At 41.0% G+C, this 24902-nt stretch overlaps 1 protein-coding gene across 1 annotated transcript in view; it reads left to right on the top strand.

Annotated features, from left to right (window-relative positions):
• Nucleotides 1–134: 134 nt before the first annotated feature.
• The window catches only part of fig4a (FIG4 phosphoinositide 5-phosphatase a), a 68940-nt gene continuing 44172 nt past the window's right edge, over nucleotides 135–24902 (top strand). The window contains exons 1-10 of the mRNA XM_080047603.1: nucleotides 135–280; nucleotides 425–548; nucleotides 4192–4290; nucleotides 5679–5802; nucleotides 9616–9772; nucleotides 10149–10199; nucleotides 10405–10568; nucleotides 11244–11372; nucleotides 13756–13856; nucleotides 19198–19360. Of these exons, the coding sequence (XP_079903729.1) occupies nucleotides 486–548; nucleotides 4192–4290; nucleotides 5679–5802; nucleotides 9616–9772; nucleotides 10149–10199; nucleotides 10405–10568; nucleotides 11244–11372; nucleotides 13756–13856; nucleotides 19198–19360 (1051 nt within the window). The 5' untranslated portion in view covers nucleotides 135–280; nucleotides 425–485. The remainder of the gene's footprint in view (nucleotides 281–424; nucleotides 549–4191; nucleotides 4291–5678; nucleotides 5803–9615; nucleotides 9773–10148; nucleotides 10200–10404; nucleotides 10569–11243; nucleotides 11373–13755; nucleotides 13857–19197; nucleotides 19361–24902) is intronic.

The following is a 24902-nucleotide window of genomic DNA, read 5'->3' as shown; positions in this document are numbered from 1 at the left end:
TGACAGCGTCTACTAAATCGCATTTTCAGTCCTTCCAGCTTTTTGGACTCTGCGGCGCACCGTATCAGTTGACAAAGCTAGCAGTCAGTCATGACAGTCACCTGACTACAACAAATTCATGTTGCATTCTCCTATGTACTAGCTGCGAGTACATGGGCAGGTTTACAGACATATTTTAATTAATAAAAAACGTCCAAAGAAGTTGCCTCACGCAGTAGACGAAAAGTGTCGTACCTGGGCCTGATTTGTGGCTAACGCAGCTAGCTAGCCGAATCAATTGGTGAGTGAGTGGTGTTACTTAACTTAGCTAAGAAATCCTGGGGGCAAAAATAAGATGCACTCTGTGTCTATAAGTATCTGGGTTAATATACCCTGTATTTTGTGTGTTTTTACGATGATTAAGTAATATGTGTGTGTTTGTTAGCTTTGCAGCACTCCTGTTGTCTCTTCTGGATAGTGAATGTTGGCAAGATACAGGGATAAAGATGCCTCAGGCTGCAGGTCTCATCAGTGGGGTCCAGAGGATGGTTCTATATGAAACCAGAGCCGTGAGTGTGTCATGATCCCTCTATGATTTTATTACCACTGCCTCATGATGTATATATCCCAACACTTTTGTCCAGTGTGTTCATAGCTTACCCTGCCTCAACAAAATGCATCACATCTCCATGATGTTAAAAGTAACTTTTTGGCTCTCCTAATGCTTCCTGATAAACATCAGTAGAGACGGTGCTGATTGTAGGAACAGTATAAGAAAAAACTAATCTTATTTTTTTTTATGGATCAAATAAAAGTTACCATTCTGGTTCTTTATCTGCAACATACAGTTTTATCTCATTTCCCCCCCTTGGAACTACCTATCCACAGTCTATTCAATGTAATGCTAACACATGAGATGCACAAATTGCAGCAAGTAACTACCCTTAGTATACACAATAACAGTCCATTCCCACTTCTGATAGACGTGACGTAGACACTGTGCCACCGTGTGACACTTGTAAGGATGTATCACTCCTGCTGACATGTGGATGTCCTAATCACACTGACGAAAAGAAGTCATGCTTAATGGAAAAGGATGGTGGAGAAGGATGGGGCGCTCCTGTAGAATTCTGCATGCTTTTCAACTCAGCACTCACTAGATGGCAGCAGCATTTTTTCTGTGATTAATATCTACACCAGGTGTACTTCAATCTAATTTGATGTACTATATCCTCCATAATGTCAGCCTTCATTTTTTCTGTGTGTTTTTTCTGGATCACATCAGAGTTTAAATGACGCTGGGCTAAAACAGTGAATTTGATGGCTGTATTCACAAACAGTTAGGCCAGAAAAACTTTGGTCACACTTGAGTTATCATAATATCTCATTCAACCTCCATCCGCCCCATTTACTTACCATTGGATACACTGACTGTCTAACTATGATGTACAAAGAGGGCTCCACATGATATTCTTTCAAGTGCAGAACAGGACAAAATGGCTCTAATGGTTACGGACTATACTGATACATCATGTTGCTGCAGATGTTATATTCTTTAGTGAAAGAAAACAAATATTAAGCAGTCGTACAAACCCAGCATGAGAATAAAACGACTCTGTAGGAAAGACAATTTAAAAAGGGAACGTATTATATTCTAGCCTTGTGATTAAATATGTGCCGTGTGCCCACATGTAATTTGCGACTGTAGCTACTCTTATTCCACTCTTGCATTGTTATTTAAGATCATATCATTTCTGTCTGCCTTGGATTCCATATGCGTACGATTTCACTTCTCTTCCTATAAGATAATTTCAGCTCTGGAGGCTCAATGTGGACAGAGAGAGAGAGAGTTTGACACTACTATATACAGTCATATGAAAAAGTTTGGGAACCCCTCTCAGCCGGCATTATAATTGACTCTGCTTTCACAAAAAAAATATAAAAGTGGTATGTCTTTAATTTACCAGGAACAGCTAAGAACTGGGATGTTTTCCAAACAAAGATTTTTTGAAAAGCAGTATTTGGTTGTATGAAATAAAATAAAATGTGAAAAACTGGCTGTGCAAAAATATGGGTACCCTTGTGGTTTTGTTGATTTTAATGCCTGTAACAGCATGTAAAACTGATAAATTTAAACACAAAGTTGGTTGGATTATGTTGTTAAGCCTTGAACCTCATAGAAATGTCTGTTTAATCATGAGAACATTTATTTTAGGTGCCTAAATGCAAGTTGCACTTCTCTTTGACTCTCTGCTGAAGTGAGACAGAATGGGATCATCAAAACAGCTCCCAAAAGATCTGAAAAACAAAGATTGTTCATTGTCATGGTTTAGGGGAAGGCTACAAGAAGCTTTCCCAAAGGTTTCAATTGTCAATTTCGACTGTAGGGAACGTTGTCAGGAAATGGAAGGACACAGGCACAGTGACACAGTGTGTACGTGTCTCCAGAAACAGGCTACGTGGCAATAGCCATGTAGTCTGCAATAATTAGTCCTAGTTGGTGGCACAATGTCTACGTCACGTCTATCAGAAGTGGGAATGGACTGTTATTGTGTATACTAAGGGTAGTTCCTTGCTGCAATTTGTGCATCTCATGTGTTAGCATTACATTGAATAGACTGTGGATAGGTAGTTCCAAGGGGGGGAAATGAGATAAAGCTGTATGTTGCAGATAAAGAACCAGATTGGTAACTTTTATTTGATCCATAAAAAAAATAAAAAAATAAGATTAGTTTTTTCTTATACTGTTCCTACAATCAGCACCGTGTCAACTGATGTTTATCAGGAAGCATCAGGAGAGCCAAAAAGTTATTTTTAACATCATGGAGATGTGATGCATTTTGTTGAGGGTAAGCTATGAACACACTGGACAAGTCCTAGTCCTCTTCTCAATCTGCTTTTTAAACATCTGGAAGGCAGTAAGAAGCATGCCAGACTACTTTTTGTCAATTTCTCCTCTGCTTTTAATACGATCCAGCTCCATGTTCTCGTTGAGAAGCTAATTAACACCTTTAGCCTAGATCCTTGTCTTGTGGGTTGGATATTGGATTTTTTAACCAATAGATCACAATGTGTTAAGGTGAATACAACATTGTCTAGCCTTCTGTCCACCTCCACTGGTTCGCCACAGGGCTGTGTTCTCTCTGCTCTTTTGTTTATTTTATATACTGATGACTGTCGCAGTAACCACGACAACCGCTTCATCATCAAATTCGCTGATGACTCGGTCATTGTCAGCCTCCTCCATAATGATGAGACTGGGCATGGCCAGGTTGTAGAGGACTTCCTGACCTGCTGCAAGGATGCGTTCCTTGAACTTAACATCTCTAAAACAAAAGAGCTTTGTATTGATTTTAGACGTGGCCCCCATCCCACCGAGAACACCGTCATCTGTGGCCAGCCAGTGGAAATCGTGCCCAGCTACAAATATCTGGGCACGATTATCGATAATAATCTGAAATTTGATGCTAACATGGACATGCTGTGCAAGAGGGGCCAGCAACGCCTTTACTGCCTTAGGAAATTGGCGAGATTCAATGTTGCAAAAAGCCTGTTGAAATTGTTTTACTGTGCATACATACATTCTGTCATCTCCTTCTCTGTCATCTGCTGCTACGGTAATCTCACTATCAAGGATAAAAATTCTCTTGGGAAAATTGTTAAAACTGCCTCTAAAATCACTGGTATCCAGTTAGAGAGCCTCGATCCGTTTTACAATAGACAGCTGCTCAGGAAAGCTTTTTACATCCGACATGATAATACCCATCCACTCAACTCAGAGTTCATGTTGTTGCCATCTGGCCTTCGTCTGTGTGTACCCAAGATCACCAAAAACGGATACAAATACTCTTTCATCCCATCATCCATCCGGGCAATCAATGCGGCCAGCAGCAGGTAAATGCTGCTGATGCTGATTTTATTTTTGTGTTGCTGATGACTTTTATTTATTTTTATTTTTATATCTTGGGTTGTTGATTACTTTTATTTTTATTTTTATTTCTTGGCACTTTATTTTTATGCACTTTGTGTCTCCTCAGGCTTGTGTATATATTGTTGTGTTATTGTGTCCATTGATGTCTTGTTTGTCGTGTGTCTTTAAACTTCTCCTGCTGTACACACATTTGCCCTCGTGGGACATTTAATAAAAACCTTGAACCTTGAACCTAGTTAAGTTTAGTAGTGCATTCATACTTTAATTTTTCTTCTTCCCAGAGGTATTTTTTGGTGGGAACCAATCAGGCACAGACCAAACACAGAGTCCTGAAGATTGACCGCACAGAACCCAAGGACCTGGTCATAATTGACGATAAGGTAAGCCCAGACAGAGTTAGGACTTCGCTAATGTATATGATTATGTAATACAGTACAGTGCGCTTGTGGGGAAATTGTACATCACTCAGCCTTGTCCCCAGTGTATTGAATGGATGACAGCTGAGCTGATGAGTGTTTGAGTGCCCCTCCTTTTTTCTTCACCAGCACTCATTACCAGGATCCATAAGGCGGGAGTTGATTTTTTTTGTGTGTTGTTGGTGATTATGATTATGATGTGTTTGTTATTATGAGGCATACTTGACTGAATATCAATCACCCCCCCAGGGCCCTGTTCCTGCAGATATGACATATCCTGACCCCGGGAAACCTGTCTTTATTTTTCATGTGATTGGCATAGTGTTTTTTTTTTAGATAAACAAATAGAGGGTGGATGCTTGAGAATGTGATAAAGAAGTAGAGGACAGCATTGTTTTAAAGCTTTAAACACAGCCTCACCTTTCACACTCTCTTGGTTTATTCTAAGGAAAGATGGCACCCTGATGAAATGTGTTTCTGAGATTTGTGAAGATTTATATCATTAGATATTTTAACCATCTTTCTTTGATGCCCTCTGCATTTAGCAGAATAAGGCATTCGTTTCAAAACAAAGGAATTCATACAAAAATACTGTAACTTATACTGTCAAGGGCTTACATGTTATGTTGCACCTGAATTATAATTGTGATCTCTATGACATGGATGAAGAATATTGTTTGTGCAGATAACTTGCATGCAAGGGCTGTTGCTGGTCTGTTTTCATTATTTTCCTTTACAACCCCCAAAAATAACCACAGTTACTCTTTTATTTATGACAATATTGCAGAAAGAATTTGGGTTGCAGCAAATCTAGCTTTGTCCTAATTCCCTTACTGGGAATCAATCGGCAGCCTTTTGTAGAACATATGGGGCAATTGATTTTACAAGAGATGCTATTTATCAAAACATTTATAATTCTATTGTAAAAGTTTTACTGGCACTGAATTAAGTTTTATATATGCCCCTCGTAAGCAGCAGCTATATTATTTTGAGAGAGAAATACACTATGCCCTGTTTCCGCCTGTTGTTTGCCAGGTCAAATCAACTATTTGTATAGACTATGCATGTGATTAAAGAAACAGAAAACTCTTACTGCTTCATACATGTCATTATGTTATTTGTGTGTGTGTGTGTGTGTGTGTGTGTGTGTGTGTGTGTGTGTGTGTGTGTGTGTGTGTGTGTGTGTGTGTGTGTGTGTGTGTGTGTGTGTGTGTGTGTGTGTGTGTGTGTGTGTGTGTGTGTGTGTGTGTGTGTGTGTGTGTGTGTGTGTGTGTGTGTGTGTGTGTGTGTGTGTGTGTGTGTGTGTGTGTGTGTGTGTGTCTGTGTCTGTGTGTGTGTGAATTTGTCCGTAGCATGTGTACACCCAGCAAGAGGTTCGAGAGTTGCTTGGCCGCCTGGACCTGGGCAACCGCACCAAGATCGGCCAAAAAGGTTCCTCTGGTCTGTCCAGGGCCGTCTCAGCCTTTGGCATTGTGGGTGAGTACACGTCCTCCACTCTCTTCCTCACTGGCATAGCAACAACCATTGTGGGGCCACAACAATGACAATGTGTACCTCATCTCCAAACACTTCTAAAACCGCGTGTATTGACCTGTTTTTTTAGCAAATTAGCGCTGAAGATGGAAAAACTTACAATAAAAGGAACACCTTGCAGAATCATGTAATTCACTGCAATTTAGCCCCCGCTACCACCACTACTAAACCTTTGTGATCACTGATGTTCAATTTGTCAGGCGTCAAACAATAGCCATCATCAGTGGTATATTCAGTGGCAGCGTGAATCTTTTTTCCTATTTGTCCTACTTTCCCTTTTCCCCAAATCAACCCTAACCATAATGTTTGGGAGAGTTACACTGTTATAGCGAATAACAGTGCCTTTTAAAACTATGTTGTGTCATTGTAAGTCATTGATATTAAAAAAAAAGGTATGAATTACTTAATTAGTTATTTATTTTCTGTGAAATGGCAAGCCGTTGGTTTGCAATGTAACATTCCTCTTGGAGGACGAAAAGACTCATCTCCTTCGTCTCTATACTTTGGACATTGCCCTACAGAGTAAAAGCATCTGTGTGCTGTTTATGGCCTTTCCAAGACATTGAACCCTAATTTCATTCTCAGCTCCACTTGTTCTGTTCATATGCTCCATATACAAAAGCCAGGTTTAGACTGTGTGTCTTCATGCTGTGTGCAAAGTAATTGCTGTGACTGAACTATATGTCTCAGGTAGTATGTAGTGCATGACCAGTCCTCAAGTCATGACCTACATTTCAGGTTGCACTCAACAGAAGAGGGGTTGTATTTGCAGCATAACCTGCTAGATTGCATAGAATATATTCATAGGTATCCGAGATCTAGCAATTACAAGAATGCAATTTTCTGCAAAACAGAAAATCCCTTGACCTGCACCACAAGTATAGCTATAAATACAGTCCCCTCCAATAGTATTGGAACGGTGAGGCCAATTCCTTTATTTTTGCTGTAGACTGGAAACATTTGGGTTTGACACCAAACGATGAATATGAGACAATAGCTCAACATTTCAGCTTTAATTTCCAGGTATTAACATCTGGATCCGATACACAACTTAGAAGATAGCATTTTTTGAAAAGGAACGCCAAATTTTTAGGCAAGCAAAAGTATTGGAACAGATAGACTTTAAATAAATTAAAGTGAATAAACCGTAATATTTTGTCGCAAATACTTTGCTTGCAATAACCGCATCAAGCCTGCGACCCATTGACATCACCAAACTTTTGCATTCTTCTTTTGTGATGCTTTTCCAGGCTTTCACCGCAGCCTCATTCAGTTGCTGTTTGTTTTGGGGGGTTACTCCCTTCGGTCTCCTTTTTAGCAGTTAACATGCATGCTCTATAGCGTTTAAGTCTGGAGATTGACTTGGCCAGTCTAAAACCTTCCACTTCTTGCCCCTGATGAAATCCTTTGTTGTTTTTGCAGTTGTTTTGGGTCATTATCTTGCTGCATGATGAAGGATCTTCCCATCAGTTTGGTTGCATCTTTCTTTAAATTGGCAGACAAAATGTTCCTGTAGACTTCTGAGTTCATTTTGCTGTTGCCATCATGTGTTACTGTGTTGTTGTCAAGATGCACCTTTACCAAAGTGATGGAAAGGCTAAAGTTTAGAGAAAGAAAGAATCTGCTCATGATCCCAAACATACAAGCTCATCTGTGAAACACGGTGGAGGCAATGTCATGGCTTGGGCTTGCATGGCTTCTTCTCAGATGGGCTCATTAATCTTCATTGATGATGTAACACATGATGGCAACAGCAAAATGAACTCTAAGTCTACAGAAACATTTTGTCTGCTAATTTAAGGAAAGATGCAACCAAACTGATTGGAAGATCGTCAATCAGGCAGCAAGATAATAACCCAAAACACAACAAAGGAGTTAATCAGGGGCAAGAAGTGGAAGGTTATAGACTGGCCAAGTCAATCTCCAGACTTAAACCCTATAGAGCATGCATTTTACCTGCCAAAGAGGAAACTTAAGAGAGTAACCCCCTAACACAAACAGCAACTGAATGAGGCTGCGTTGAAAGCCTGGAAAAGCATCACAAAAGAAGAATGCAAAAGTTTGGTGATGTCAATGGGTCACAGGCTTGATGCGGTTATTGCAAGCAAAGGATTTGCGACAAAATATTACGTTTTATTCACTTTAATTTATTTAAAGTCTATCTGTTCCAATACTTCTGCTCGCCTAAAAATGTGGTGTTCCTTTTCAAAAAATGCTATCTTCTAAGTTGTGTATCGGATCCAGATGTTAATACCTGGAAATGAAAGCTGAAATGTTGATCTATTGTCTCATATTCATCTTTTGGTGTCAAACCCAAATGTTTCCAGTCTACAGCAAAAATAAAGGAATTGGCCTCACCGTTCCAATACTATTGGAGGGGACTGTACATGACAATCGCAAAGGGCTTACGTTGTAATTTCCACTTCATCCTGTGTGTGTGTGTGTGTCTGTCTGTCTGTCTGTCTGTCTGTCTGTCTGTCTGTCTGTCTGTATGTATGTGTGTGCGGAGCTGTACACATTTACATTCCTGGCAAAGAAAGATGTGAGCCATCATTAACTATTATTGGAAAGGCCCTTCAGCCCATAATAGTAACACATCTAAGATAATTCAGCAGCATCATTGTTGAGGTTGTATAGATGGGTCGATCACACTGACAGATAAAGTCTTGAATGTAACATCTGATTAAAAGAGGAGTTCTTTCTCTCCACTGTGCCCTAATGCCACCCTTCTCACAAGCTGCTATTAGACAAAGTCACTGTGTACTATGGGTTGAAAGATTTATATATGCCATGTTGGGTACATTGTATACTGAAAAGCTCTTTTCTTCCCGGAACATTTCCTCATTACTTTACATAATGACTGCCGTTATTGTAAGTATCTTTTTATTAATCTTCTAGTTTTGTCAGTCTGACCCATTTCTGTCCGGGAGTTGCGAAACGACAAACTAACATAAGAAATCGCCATCAGCAAAGCCAAGAGTGAGAGAATATAAGTGGTCTGTGAAGAAGTATACAAGGCTATAGCTAAAAGGATAATGGGAATATCATTTGTATAGTGAACATTTCCTCATATCTGCACATTTTGGATGTTCCAAATCATACTGTCAACACCTCCAAGAATGCCCAATAGCCACTCCCAGTTTCACAGTAATTTCCCTAATGTAAATAGCCAGTGTAAGAGTGTGAAATAGGATAGGAAAATGTTAGGTGACAAATAGTTATGTCACAGAGAGTCAGCCGTGTCAAAACTACTCTAACTAGTCCCTACAGTGCAATGGCCCTGTGTCATCTGTGATTCCAAAAGCACAAATACTTGTTATTCAGTTGCAACATTGCATCGGTGGGAAACACTGTCTTTAGTATTCGTTGTGGCAGTTATATATTGAAGGTGAATGTCAAGCAGGCACACGTACATACACAACTGGCCTTGGTGCAGCTGATGTTAACAATATTCAGAAACACGGATGATAAATGACATAAATAGCTCATCAAAAGCTGAAAGCAAACCCTGCACTATAAGATGATGGTTGCAATTTTTTTTTTCTGGGTCAGATTTTCACTATGTGAGGCTAAATGGATTGGATATGTAATATAGTGAATTATGACACACATACCTTGCATAACCCGCCTCCACAAATGAGGTTCGTCAAAGCTTTCACTGATTGGGATACAGCAGAAAGGCTGACCTACGACACCTGCCTACGGTTAGTTTTATTCCACAAATTTAGAAATTTGTGAGCTATTCTCTCTTGACAGGGTTTGTCCGTTTTCTGGAGGGCTACTACATTGTGTTGATCACCAAGCGTAGAAAGATGGCCGACATCGGTGGCCACTCCATCTACAAAGTTGAAGACACCAGCATGATCTACATCCCCAACGACTCAGTCAGGGTGACACACCCCGATGAAGCAAGGTACTGTCACATTCTCTTTTAGGAACTTTTTTTAAAGGAAAAATGTCAAATCAACGTCGCCGATACAGGGGTTTAATGAGTGTCTTGTAGTGTTACAGTCTTGTAGGAACTGTTATAAAATGTATTATCTCAATCATCATCGAACAGTTAAGTCAACAAAAGCACACACAACGTAAAGTAAGTTTGAATAAATACATTTACAACTAGGTTATATGAGTTCACAGCATTATAGATAATCAAACATGCATCATATTCACATGTACAGAATAATCCTGGCACATAAACTAAACTTATAAAAGCTTTATTACTTCTCTATGAAGAAATTAGATACTTATTTCAGATGTGTATTTGACCGACTGTCTTTTTATTCTATTAGATACGTGCGGATCTTTCAGAACGTGGACCTATCTAGCAACTTCTACTTCAGGTAAGAGCAATTCTAAATCGAACTTAAGCTATACTTTTTGCTCACAATAGCCTGTTGTCAATTGTCTACCATGAAGTACATTTGATGTCTGTAGTTGTAGAAACCTGTGGTGAATGAGTTTTAACCCTCTATTTTTGTGGTTAGGCTGAATGTTGACGGTGCAGGCTATTATTGTTTCATATTATATGGCCGTTGTACCCTGCAGCTACAGCTATGACCTGAGCCATTCGCTGCAGTACAACCTGACTCTGCTGCAGAGGCCTTTTGAACAGTTTTCATCACCGGTGTCCACCGTTGAGGAAGAGGTCCACACACAGAGCAAGCAGGACAGCTTCGACATCTTTGAAGAGGAGGGTTTGCCTACGCAAGGTGAGCCCAAGATAATCCCAATGGGAGCGTGCCAGGGGGAGCATGGGATCTGGTGGCTGTCCCTTCAACATTAACACCAGAAAGAATGGGGAGAAAAGGGACAATTCTGGAAGATAATAGGCACAATAGCGCACCAGAAACATAAGCACAAGGTTTTTCCTGCATAGATATTTTTTTTGGCGCTCCCCCTAAAGAGGATTTAACCAGCGCCTAAGGAAAATCACCAGCGCCAAAATGATAAATATTGATATTAAGATTAGCAATTTAAAACCCCTCCAAATGTGTTTCTAGTTCAGCCCAATTCAAGTCATCCTTCTTGTAGGGCTGGGCGATACATTTAATTTCAATGTTGGCTTCCCTCAATTATAAAAACAGAATAACCGCAATTGAACAATCATTGCGCCGCATGCCAAGGCATGCAGGCTTGTACTTGCAGCGACCCCTTCTTTCGTGCGCTCTGCTCTGCCCCGCCCCACCCTCATCTGATAGTTAAGCTTTCCGCTGGTGTCTTTAGATGATAAATGCCCATAACAAGTAAAAGTCACTTTTAAACTGAAAAACTGTCGTCTCAACTTTATATCTTTTCTCGATTTGTTGCTTTATAACTGACAATTTGATCTGAGCCAGTGAAATGACCCTGAGGTTTTCTGTGTTCCTTCTCTGTCCCCGTCACAGTGGTTTACGGTATCCAGACCGAGCCGTACTACAAGTACGTGTGGAACGGGAAGCTGCTGCAACGAGTCAAGGACGTAGTGCATCATGACTGGCTCATGTATATCATCCACGGCTTTTGTGGCCAGTCCAGTATCCTTTTAAGTCATCTTGTTCTTGTGCATCACGTATTTGCATGGCCGCTACTTTTGTTTAGGGGTCATTGTGTGCTTTTTTTAATCCACACATGATATCAAAGTTGGGTGCCCAAAAAGCCTTTACAAAAATCTTAAATCTTCATAAATACCTACTTAATACCTAGTTAAAAAAACCTGCTTTTTTCACTGTCTAGACTCTTGTCTAGACCATTTGACAGGACTGTGTGGACAATGCTCCCAGGCTCATCATGTATCAAACGGTCTCCATGGCAACTGTTATTGTTTTTATAGAATGTTCGGGCAGAGAACTGTCATGGTTGGTTCAAAATGGTAGGAACCAGAGCGTAGCCCGCCCCATCTAAACTGATTTTGTGTCAACTTAATCGAACTTTATCAATCCAAATCCTTAATTTGGATTGCAAAAAAATGCAAAAAAACTCTTTGCAGATGCTTACTATTAGGCAACTAATTATCCAAATAGTACATAGTAAAAGTCATTTTGTGGATTTCGGTCTATACTTATTTATTTATTTTTTTGCCATACAAGAACATTTTACCCCGTAGCATCAGTCAACATTGATTTGAATTGATCGCTCACACGCCAGCAGGAGATTGTATTGCAACTTGTATCTCACACAATGTCACCCCCGGGTCAGCTCTCCCCCTCATCTCCCAGCCTCAGCATCACTTGTTGAACTGTTAGCGGCCTCCATCAGAACACGTGGATGACACTGTGAGTGAGCGAGTGTGTGTGTGAGTCACAGCCTAAAACGGCAGAAAGCAAATTTGTGTTTGTTTTATAGGGGCTTTAGCAGAACAAGAATTATTGCAATGAAGCAATGGTTATCAGGTATGTACACACTGGCACTATCTCTAATCATAAACTCTCCATCTGTTATCTGCAGGGGGAAAGCAGCAACATTGTGCATATTTAATTACATAAGCTTTACAGTGTGTCCCCCGTTCTGGATTGAAGACAAATCCCATGTTTGTGAATGCATGGAAACATATGTTTAATTGCATGGCTTCTGACACTTTTGCCTTGCGGTTTTGAATAGACACATGTGCTGCATACCAGGGATTTGTATGTAAGGTTACACGTGAATAATTTAGCTTTTTTTGATAAAGCTTTTGTAGTATTGATGCATAGGTTACCGCTGCAGTGGTTTTTTGAATTATTATAGTAAAGGTAGGCCTTAGGTAAAGTTTCCAAATTTCAGTCATTAACCATTAAGTACCATTTGCATACACACGTAGCAGTGTGAAATATCTTTCACATTTTGCCTTTCAGTCAAAAAAAGTTATTATTTTATTCGTAATCATAAAGCCTATTTTTTATTTAATCTAGTTTTTAAATATATTTTTTTAACCACCTTCTGTGTTTTTTTGTAGCATGCCAGTAAGCTGAAGTGCACTTTACATAAAGCACTGCCGTGTCTCCTTTCAGGCAACATGCTGCTACAGTGACGGTGTGGGCGCTTTCAGTGCAGACATTCCTGGAAACTGTTTGGCGTTCAGTTCTTGTTTTTTTTCTGAGAGCACAAGTGGATGGATGGGTGTAATAATAGGCTCCTCAACGGATAGATTAAATGCAAAACGATTTGTAGCAGATGAGGAGACACTGAGGCAGACGGGAAAACCAACTTTTGAAAAGGCAATGAGAGTGTGGGTGGGTAAAAAGGGGGAACCTATTCAAATATTCGTAAGTGAGTTGAGAACTTTTGTAAGAATGATTAGTATCCAAAATTTTCAAACTGTAGAAGAGAACAAATGAGTTTTGGGCTCGCGCCGGTGATGCATTGAATGAATAGACACTGTTTTTTCAAAGTAGTTTTTCATCAAGTCAGTTAGTAAAGTGATTAGTTTACTGGAATATGAAAATACTAACCGCATATTTTACCGCATTTGGCATTGCTCAAGGACTTGTTTCACTTTTCTAATGGAGCATACTTTCAAGCAAATCATACATTTCATTTGCATTTCAACAAACATGACTGACGTACTTTACAGCATGTCTCCATAAGTTTACTTTTAGTTTGAGATAAGAAATGTCTCTTTTTCCACTTTCAAGTTATAAAGTATAACAGTTACGATATTGATGATAATTTTGTAGTAGTTATTAAATTCAACTGATTTAAGATCATAAAACCCGATAAAAGACTGGACTAAGTGGGCAAAGGAATGGGGCAGAACAGAAAAGACACATTTAATATTATAAATTATGAACGATAAAGTAGGTGAATGTATAGTATGTGCTTGTTTGCCAACAGATACTTGTGTGTGTGTGTGTGTGTGTGTGTGTGTGTGTGTGTGTGTGTGTCGTTGTATTATTAGTGTTATTGTATTCTTGTTATTCCTCCTTCACCCACCAATTACAGAGCTTCTCATCTACGGCCGGCCGGTTTACATCACCCTCATTGCCAGGCGCTCCAGCAAATTTGCCGGGACCCGCTTCCTCAAAAGAGGAGCCAACTGCGAGGTATACGGCTGTTGTCGAGGCAACAGGAGAGAATAGATGGTGGAGGCAGCAGGGCAGAGGGCCATGGGGGGGATGACTCAACGTTGATCATAGGGGGTTTCATTTCCCACTGCCTCTTCCTTGAGTGTGCATGAGGGTCTGTGTGTGGGTGGGCAATAGAGGACAACACCTAGATCTCCTCCTCTCTCTATTTGGACTGCTATCCAGAGATTAGGGTGGACAGTGGACACACATGTCGCAGTTTCTTTTGTGTTCCGTACCAATTAAAGTAGTCCCTTGAATACACTATTTTGCAATTGTAGCATACTGTCTGGTTGACTTTTCACAGCAGAAAAGACCCAGGTGTAATAAATGTTGTTAACGAGGGGCTCTGTTCCATTTAGGTGTATCATAAGGCCTTGTCAGTGAGAACAGCATGCAATATGGCCGGTCTACACAGCCAGAGCAGCCCTTAAAGGTGGAGTCAGCGATTCTGGAGAGGACTTGTTTTTAAAATGGATTTATTCAAAATCAAAAAATATCTCCTCACGATCCGCTAGTCCTACCTGAATAGACTACTGTGTGAAAAAAAGAATCTGGTGTTAATACACAGTTTAGGCTCTGTAAACAGGTATGCAAACAAAGTGTATGTAAACAAAAGGGCCACACCGTAGTTAGCAAAATGTCCTTTTACAGAGCCTGGGTTGTGTATTTGCACTAGATTTATTTTATTCAGTGCTCACAGAGTAGGGGAGAACAGAGTAATGCGAGACACTTTTTACATTTGCTCCCCTCTAAGCAAGCTAAAATGATTAATCAGTCAAATGTAAACATTTCCCATTAATTCAGGATGTTTCCTAGCAATGGAGATAATCAGAATTTATTCAGAACAATTGGCAGTGAAAATATGATTGCTTTAAAAAAAGTTGTCTTGTGTCTCACTTTACCCCAGCTTCGGGGTAAACTGAGACAGGCCAGAGAAATCAAGGGGGCAAACTGATCCACTTACTTTTTCCACTCTGAAACTACCATATCACATGTTGTAACAGTTAGAATCCTGACAGCTAGCTTGAAAACCAAATATTCCAAAACTAATGTCGGACAAGTAACAGAATCATGGGGTTTGGTCAGTTAAGCAAAAAAAAAATCTGAACAATTGAAAGAAACTGACCAAATACAACATATAATTCATATTCAATAATTAACATTCAAATGACAGATAGAACCAGTTAGATTAAAACACAGTCTGGGGGTCAGAACACAGGACCCCTAGAGCCAGCCAGTGTCTCGGGGTCAGAGCAAAGGACAATTAGAACCAGCCAGAACAGCCTGGGACTCAGAACACAGGACTAGACCCAGCTGTCATTTTCCATCTTTTGAGTCTTTGATTAATATATTTCTGCATTTGTTTTATTGGGATCATTATCATAATATAAATACATATTACTTGGAGCCTATTGATGTTAAAGGTCACTCTCCTTTCCCCCACATACTGTACATACTGTATGTGTCAAACCAGGCTCTTGCTGACACCCCTTCAACCAATCAACCCCCACCTCCGGCCCGCATTGTCTTTTGCCTTGTTCAAACTAGTCTCCTTGCTACCTCAAATATAATGGGTTCATTAAAAGAGGGCACAGACACTGTCTCACTTTACCCCACTGCTACAATTTGAGAAAAAACTACCTCTCTCAGCAATTCAGGCTAATCTTCAGTTATCATCATCACATGGTTTCATATATTGGTAGTTCATCAACATCTATGATCAATTGAATCAATTTGCTTTGGCACAACAGTTGATTAAGTGGACAGCAAGGACATTTTACTTTTATATGCAAAAAATAAATTTTTGTGAAAAAACATGCTTACAACATCACCATGAGGTCCTCTCCTTCATGGTCAAGGGGAAATGAGAGGGGCTTCAAAACATACAGTGGAGGAAATAAGTATTTGATCCATCACTGATTTTGTACACTCAACAAAAATATAAACGCAACACTTTTGTTTTTGCTCCCATTTTTCATGAGATGGACTTAAAGATCTAAAATTCATTCCAGATACACAATATTACCATTTCTCTCAAACAGTGTTCACAAATCTGTCTAAATGTGTGATAGTGAGCACTTCTGCTTTACTGAGATAATCCATCCCACCTCACAGGTGTGCCACATCAAGATGCTGATCTGACATCATGATTAGTGCACAGGTGTGCCTTAGACTGTCCACAATAAAAGGCCACCCTGAAATGTGCAGTTTTGTCTCACAGCAAAATGCCACAGATGCCACAAGCATTGAGGGAGCGTGCAATTGGCATGCTGACAGCAGGAATGTCAACCAGATCTGTTGCTCGTGCATTGAATGTTCATTTCTCCACCATAAGCCGTCTCCAAAGGCGTTTCAGAGAATATGGCAGTACATCCAACCGGCCTCACAACCGCAGACCACGTGTAACCACACCAGCCCAGGACCTCCACATCCAGCAGGTTCACCTCCAAGATCGTCTGAGACCAGCCACTGAGACAGCTGCTGAAACAATTGGTTTGCATAACCAAACAATTTCTGCACAAACTGTCAGAAACCGTCTCAGGGAAGCTCAACTGCATGCTCGTCGTCCTCATCAGGGTCTTGACCTGACTCCAGCTCGTCGCCGTAACAGACTTGAGTGGGCAAATGCTCACATTCGAAGGCGTCTGGCACGTTGGAGAGGTGTTCTCTTCACGGATGAATCTCGGTTTACATTGTTCAGGGCAGATGGCAGACAGCGTGTGTGGCGTCGTGTGGGTGAGCGCTTTGCTGATGTCAATGTTGTGGATCGAGTGGCCCATGGTGGTGGTGGGGTTATGGTATGGGCAGGCATCTGTTATGGACGAAGAACACAGGTGCCACACCGTAGTTAGCAAAAAGTTTGGGATGTGCTTGACCGGCGTTTACGACACCGTGCACCACTTCCCACTAATATCCAGCAACTTCGCACAGCCATTGAAGAGGAGTGGACCAACAGTCCACAGGCCACAATTGACAATCTGATAAACTCTATGCGAAGAAGATGTGTTGCACTGCATGAGGCAAATGGTGGTCACACCAGATACTGACTGGTTCTGAGTCCCCAGACCCCCAATAAAGCAAAAAAATGCACATTTCAGAGTGGCCTTTTATTGTGGACAGTCTAAGGCACACCTGTGCACTAATCATGATGTCAGATCAGCATCTTGATGTGGCACACCTGTGAGGTGGGATGGATTATCTCAGCAAAGCAGAAGTACTCACTATCACACATTTAGACAGATTTGTGAACAATGTTTGAGAGAAATGGTAATATTGTGTATCTGGAATGAATTTTAGATCTGTAAGTCCATCTCATGAAAAATGGGAGCAAAATCAAAAGTGTTGCGTTTATATTTTTGTTGAGTGTAAGTTTGCCGACTTACAATAAAATTAACGGTCTATCATTTTAATGCTACGTTTATTTTAACAGTGATAGACAGAATATCAAAAAGAAAATCCAGAAAATCACATTAAAAAAAGAGATAAATTATTTTGCATTTCATTGAGTCAAATTAGTATTTGATCCCCTATCAAAACATTGCTTAGTACTTGGTGGAGAAACCCTTGTTGGCAAGTACAGAGGTCAGACATGTCTTGTAGTTGATGACCAGGTTTGCAAACATCTCAGGAGGACATTTGGACCACTCCTCTGTGCAGATCCTCTCGCTCGTCTCTTGAGCTTCAGTTCCCTCCACAGATCTATTGGATTAAGGTCCGAAGACTGGCTAGGTCACTCTGTGACCTTAATGTGCTTCTTCTTGAGCCACTCCTTTGTTGCCTTTGCTGTATTTTTCGGGTCATTGATGTGCTGCAAGACCCATCCACCACCCTTTTATACGGACCTGGCTGAGAGAAAGAGGTTGTCACCTAGTATTTCATGGTACATGGCCCCATCCATAGTTCCCTCGGTGCAGTGAAGTCCACCTGTCCCCTTAGACGAGAAACACCCACAAAGCATAATGCTTCAACCTCCATGCTTGACTGTGGGGATGGTGTTCTTGGGGTCATAGTCAGAACTCCTCTTCCTCCAAGCATGGCGAGTCACTATGATACCAAAGAACTTGATTTTGTTTTAATCTGACCACATCACCTTCTCCCAAGCATTCTCTGAGTCTTTCAGGTATCATTGGCAAACTTGAGACAGGCCTGTACATGTGCTTTTGTGAGTAGGGATACCTTACGGGCACTACAGGATTTCAATCCATTACGGCATAGTGTGTTACCAATGGTTTTCTTGGTGTCTGTGGTCCCAGCTGCCTTGGGATCATAAACAAGCTCCTCCCGTGTAGACCTGGGCTGATCCCTCCCCACAAGGTGAGATCTTGCATGGAGACCCAGATCGAGGGAGATTGATGGTCATTTTGTGTTTCTTTAATTTTTGAATAATCGCACCAACATTTATCTCCTTCTCACCCAGCTTCTCGCCAATGGTCTTGTAGTCTATCCGGCCTTGTGCAGGTCTACAATGTTGTCCCTGATATCCTTAGACAGCTCTTTGGTCTTGCCCATGATGGAGATGTTGGAGTTTTATTTATTGACTCTGTGGACAGGTGTCTTTTATACAGGTAACAAGTTGAGACAGGTGTGTTTTATAGAAAAAACTAGTTCAGATTAGGAATACTTTTTTAAAGTACGTGGACTAATCTGTGGGACCCAGAATTCTTTATAATTGGTAGGGGATCAAATACTTTTTTCACTCAATGAAATGCAAAATAATTTATATATTTTGTTTAATGTGATTTTCTGGATTTTCTTTTTTATAAGCTGTCTATCACTGTTGAAATAAACCTAGCTTTAAAATGATAGACCGCTCTCTTTGTAAGTGGGCAAACTTACAAAATCGGTGAGGGATCAAATACTTGTTTCCTCCACTGTAATTCTGAAATGACCAAAAATGTGTTCCATTGCCTAGATACAGGGGGTGTCTCACATTACCATTCATTCTCACATACCCCCGTTCTCCCCTACGGAGAGAAAGCTTATTGTGAGGATTTGGTCACTGATTTTCACTAAAATTGATTTGGACAAACAAGCATTCTCCTGAATCGCTGACTCCACCTTTTAACACCCTTGGTTGTCCTGCTGTGTGTATGCTAAAAGTGTGGTTGTCCTTGATAAAACTCTTTTCAAGAAGATGTGTATTTTGAGTGTTTAAAAAAATTCTCGTCCATGTTGATCTTGTCCAGTTCCAATGATAATTTGGTCCACCTGCTAAATTGGCTCAGGGTAATAACAGCTACTTAATGGACCATGTGGTTAAATTTTTTCATTAACCTTTGTTTGTCTTTGTGTTAATTTACATTCCTATTGTTTCCAGGGCGACGTGGCTAACGAGGTTGAAACGGAGCAGATTGTCCACGATGCCTCAGTCATGTCTTTCACGGCAGGAAGTTATTCTTCATACGTCCAGGTTCGAGGGTCAGTCCCTCTCTACTGGTCCCAAGACATTTCCACCATGATGCCCAAGCCCCCAATACGATGTAAGACTTCCTTTGTACATTACCATCTTTGCCCTTACACATTAAATGAAATATTAGAATCTTCTTTGAATGGTTATAGCCATGCAGTATCACAGTAGATATTTAACTATGTATGTCTAAAATGCTTAATATGATCATTTTAGCAGCTGTCCATGGTCAGAAATTACCTTGTAGGAAAGGAATACAAATGAAATTTGCTTTAGAAAATGTATACCTGAGCCATTCTTCTAAACTACTGGGAAAAGGATACAAAAAAAACCTGGAAAAGAAATGGGGTGAAGGCAGGACACCAGGTTCTCATCTTTGTATCCATTATGTTATCTCATTATGGGCAGCATAAAAACACAAAACCAGGGCCAGTGGGAGGTGATCAGTTCCCTGATGACTTTGGACACTGGTGTGTGTGTGTGTGTGTGTGTGTGTGTGTGTGTGTGTGTGTGTGTGTGTGTGTGTGTGTGTGTGTGTGTGTGTGTGTGTGTGTGTGTGTGTGTGTGTGTGTGTGTGTGTGTGTGTGTGTGTGTGTGTGTGTGTGTGTGTGTGTGTGTGTGTGTGTGTGTGTGTGTACAGAGGAATATAATGGTGCTTGCATGTGTACAATGCCTGTATTAAATCATAATCTTCTTTCCCCCCTGCCTGCCCTTTAATTCATCCTCGGATGACATTTCCTTGTGCGAGATGCGAGACACTGAGTGTGTCCCTAACATCCTTCTGTGTATCACCTTACCTCATCATACGCCCCCGCTTTGATCCTTAAAGACAGTCCTTATCTGACATTTCTTAAATGTTGCCCAGTTTTTGCACCCTCAGTTTATATTTCACTGTGTAGTTTGACCCGGTGTCTGCTCTTTTGCTTGTTATTCGTTAATACATATTAGAGGAGACGAAAGAAACGCAATGAGAGCACCAATAAATGATTTATGTTGGCGTTGGGTTGCTCCTTTGATTTTAAAAAGTGTGTTAAAGGAATTATTAATAACCAAGTGTTTGTAATAAAAGAATTTGAGTCAAGGCAGGCTTCAGAGCAGGTGAAATTTACTTGCGGACAGCAGCAAGGGAATCAACAATGTATCTGGGTGGTACATGGTTGAATACAAAGAAATGAACAGTGTACATGGGATTATATGCAAGAGAAGGTGGTGTGTGCGCAAACACACACTAAGTTTGGTGTGTCCAGCCCTTGTTTTGCTGGCGAAAACAGAAATGTTTTTAATTAGGCAGATAACAGAATATGGGAAATTTAGGGAGTCTTTTTTACTCAACCACTGTGCACATGAATGCGTCATACCTCTGTATGTGCCAAAATCTTATTAGGCAGTTTCTTCTTCAAGGCTAAACAACAACTTTTGTCTTAGCGAAACACTTTGGGGCTGTTAGTTTACTGGGACAAAGTTCAACAGGCAGAAAGCATGTATTGAGCATTAAAATATTATACAATCATAAGGCAAATTAAATTCTAGTAACAAAGTGTCTTGTGTACAGCTATTGATTGTGTCTGTACAGGTATTTATCTAATCATCTAATCGTGTGGCATGAAGCAGATAAGGCACCGTATATCAAAGGCAGACGGTCACACAGACGGCTTGACGGCAGAGTCACAGACTTTGGACAACCCACATTAGCCTTTATGCTAGTCATTAGCATAAATGCACACATTAGCAGAAAATTTGTCATTCTTTTGTTACTAACAAACCAAGACAGGCGTCTTGTCATGGTCGTGTAAAAGGTTAATGGGATAATTTGACATCTTGGTGAAGTACATTACATTTGCTAGCGTTCTTGCTGAGATGAGTATCAATCTCATGTCTGTAAATGGAAGGCTAGCTTAGCACACAACTGTCTGTCATGTTAATTGGTGAGCTTTGAAAGAGGTGGGTGGCAGCTCTCGTTGTATAGACAGAGGTGCATGTGGTGTTGCCCGTCTGATAGGTGTCTTCAGCGCATTTTGCTATGCACACTGCTCTCGCATTTTGTCCGATGGTAAGTTGCCAAAATATCTCTTCCTGTATGTTAGTGTACTCACATTGTCACCTGAGATCTGGCTTCTTAGTTGGAGGATTATGTAAATTATACAGAGGTGGATCTGTTTTTGGATGAGACATGCCCAGGTTGTGGAAACACTCAACAGGTTGTTATCCATTAGTGCAGGTTGCGGTTGTGTAAATGCCAGTGCACTGCGTTGTCAACCGGGGTTAGTTGTTGCTGTGGAGACTTTTATAAGGTTGTCACCTGGCTGCTGAGTACCAGCATTTGAAATGTCAACTTGATTATTGATCTCCCTCTGCATTTACTCTGACTAAACCCAATGTATGCTCTCTACTAAATCATTGGGATTCCCACACAGTTACACACCCTCACACGTGCAAAGCATTACAATAGTTTCACAGAAATGAATTGGAATATGTAAAATCATTATCTAATCGTTGATAATGGTTCAAATGAAACGGGTTCAGTGTTTGTAGTGTTACTCATCTCAGCTGGCACATGTGTCTTTGGCACAGTTTGCAGTATACACCCCTGTTGTCGAATGGTAAAAAAGCCAAAATATATCCCGTTTGGATATGGTACCTACAGTATCTCACAAAAGTGAGTACACCCCTCACATTTCTTCAACTATTTCATTATATCTTTTCGTGGGACACCACTGAAGAAATGACACTTTGATACAATGTAAAGTAGTCAGTGTTCAGCTTGTATAACAGTGTACATTTACTGTCCCCTCAAAATAACTCGACACACAGCCATTAATGTCTAAAGTGCTGGCAACAAAAGTGAGTACACCCCTTAGTGAAAATGTCCAAATTGGGCCCAAAGTGTTATTATTTTGTGTGGCCACTATATTTTTCCAGCACTGCCTAACGGCCTCTGCACACATCCTACCTCTACTGCGCGTCTACCTCGCGTCTGCGTCTGACTTTTTGTCACTGACCGTGTAATCAACCTAGAGCGGACACACATCCAACCTCAGACGCACTGCTGATGCGCGTCGGAGGCACGTCTGCAGCGACGCTCCCCTTTACCTCAGGAGGCTCGCCTATTTTTTTCTGAGAGCCGCGCGTCTCTCTCGGGTCTCTCTGCTTTAACTGATAGAGAAATACTCTGCTGAGAGTCATATTGACTTCATACCGGCAGTTTTCGCTGTAGTTTCACCATTTCCTGGTGTGTCCCTTTCAAAATAAAACTTCCAACAAGCGAAAATGTGACAAAAAAAAATAAAAATAAAAAAGGCAATGGGGCGCACGGATTACTGTCCAGACTCAATATTAGACTCAATATAAATCATATGCATCATAAATTACACAAAATAACTTCATTTTTAATGGGAATTATCTATGAAAACACTATGTAGAAAGATAGGGCTTTAGAAGCAGCGCTGCAGCAGCAGCAGCTGCTGAGACGTTCCATGTGTGTCCGAGAAAAGTCCGAGAGACGCAGCAGTAAGGTAAGGCGACGCGCTCCAGAGGTAGACGCAGGATGTGTGCAGAGGCCGTTAACCCTCTTGGGCATGGAGTTCACCAGAGCTTCACAGGTTGCCACTGGAATCCTCTTCCACTCATTGATGACAGCATCACGGAGCTGGTGGATATTAGAGACCTTACGCTCCTCCACCTTCCGTTTGAGGATGCCCCAAAGATGCTCAATAGGGTTTAGGTCTGGAGACATGCTTGCATCACCTTTACCCTCAGCTTTTTTAGCAAGGCAGTGGTCGTTTGGAGGTGTGTTTGGGGTCGTTATCATGTTGCATTACTGCCCTGCAGCCCGGTTTACGAAGGGAGGGGATCATGCTCTGCTTCAGTATGTCACAGTACATGTTTACATTCAGTGAACTTTAGTTCCCCAGTTCTGGCAGCACTCATTTAGCCCTAGACCTTGACACTTCAACCACCATGCTTGACTATAGGCAATACTCAAGTCTGCTTGTCTTCAGCAAACTGTTTGCGGGCTTTCTTTGCATCATCTTTAGAAGAGGCTTCCTTCTGGGAAAACAGCCATGCAAACCAGTATGATGGAGAGTGCGGCGTATGGTCTGAGCACTGACAGGTTTGACCCCCCCACCCCTTCAAGACCTGCAGCAATGCTGGCAGTATTCATACGTCTATTTTCCAAAGCCAACCTCTGATGGTATGACCCTGAGAAAGTGCACTCAACCTTCGTAAACTGGGCTGCAGGGCAGTATTGCAACATGATAACGACCCCAAACACACCTCCAAGATGACCATTGCCTTGCTACAGAAGCTGAGGGTAAAGGTGATGGACTGGCCAAGCATGTCTCCAGACCTAAACCCTATTGAGCATCTTTGGGGCATCCTCAAACAGGAGATGGAGGAGTGCAAGGTCTCTAATATCCACCAGCTCCTTTATGTCATCATGAATGAGTGGAAGAAGATTCCAGTGGCAACTTGTGAAGCTCTGGTGAGCTCCATGCCCAAGAGGGTTAAGGCATTGTTGGAAAAGAATGGTGGCCACACAAAATATTGACACTTTGGGTGCAATTTGGACATTTTCACTTAAGGGTGTACTCACTTTTATTGCCAGCACTTTAGACATTAATGGCTGTGTTTCGAGTTAATTTGAGGGAACAGTAAATTAACACTTGTATACAAGCTGCACACTGACTACTTCACATTGTATCAAAGTGTCATTTCTATAGTGTTAAGAGATATAATGAAATATTTGAAGAAATGTGAGGGGTGTACTCACTTTTGTGAGATACTGTATATTGTCTTCATCCTGCTTTGAGCTGGTCATGGGTGCTGCTTTTTTCTTCTGTGTCACTGTTGCTTATTTCGTTGTTATTTTTATTTCAAGCCAACAACTACAGTATACGTCAGCCAAGGCTACCTCTAAACCTGTGACATGATTGGCTGTTCCTCTTCCTCTTATTTTTAATGGTGGGTGGCATCGAGCGGTTAAAGTTCATTAACCCTATCTTGGTGCATGGGTGGTTTTATTATATCAAGTACTTACTTCCGTGAAGATTATGTGTGTGGATCGATGGTTTACTTGTCCTACTCAATTGCCTCACAATAGATTGCGTCTTTTCAAACGACACAGACGTTTTTTTTTATTCTTTATTGCTTCTGTGTACTTCAGTGTAAAGGTCCGACGAACCCTGCATACACAATCGATCGTTAAAGCGGCAACGAGTAACTTTTAAATATCTTTTAAACAGCCTCATGTTTCCTCTCATAATCATAAATTACCTTTAACAGCAAACGAGACCATCAGTGCAAAGAAAGACGTTTTTATATAGTTTTTATTACTGCATTTGATCTGGTCGTACACCCAGTCCGATTTTCGGTTCACGCGTGCATGCTCTATGGTCACATATCCGTATTGGTCACAGATTTCAGTGTGGCGCAGTTACGCGATTTGAGAAGCCTATCCCTCCAGGTGAGGGAAGGGGAGCGGGAGCCTTGTTTGAGACAGTTGTTTGTCGTCATAATGACTGATAACGGGGCTGAACCATCACAGAAAAAAAATAAAATGCAATGAAGAAAAGCGAAAAGGGAGAGTGATAGTCGGGCGGGAGGGCGTTGCCAAG

This window comes from Ammodytes marinus (assembly GCF_949987685.1).
Source record: "Ammodytes marinus genome assembly, chromosome: 19".
Taxonomy (NCBI): Eukaryota; Metazoa; Chordata; class Actinopteri; order Uranoscopiformes; family Ammodytidae; genus Ammodytes; species Ammodytes marinus.
Note: the sequence above shows the minus strand (reverse complement) of the source record. Positions and strands in the feature narration are given on the sequence as shown.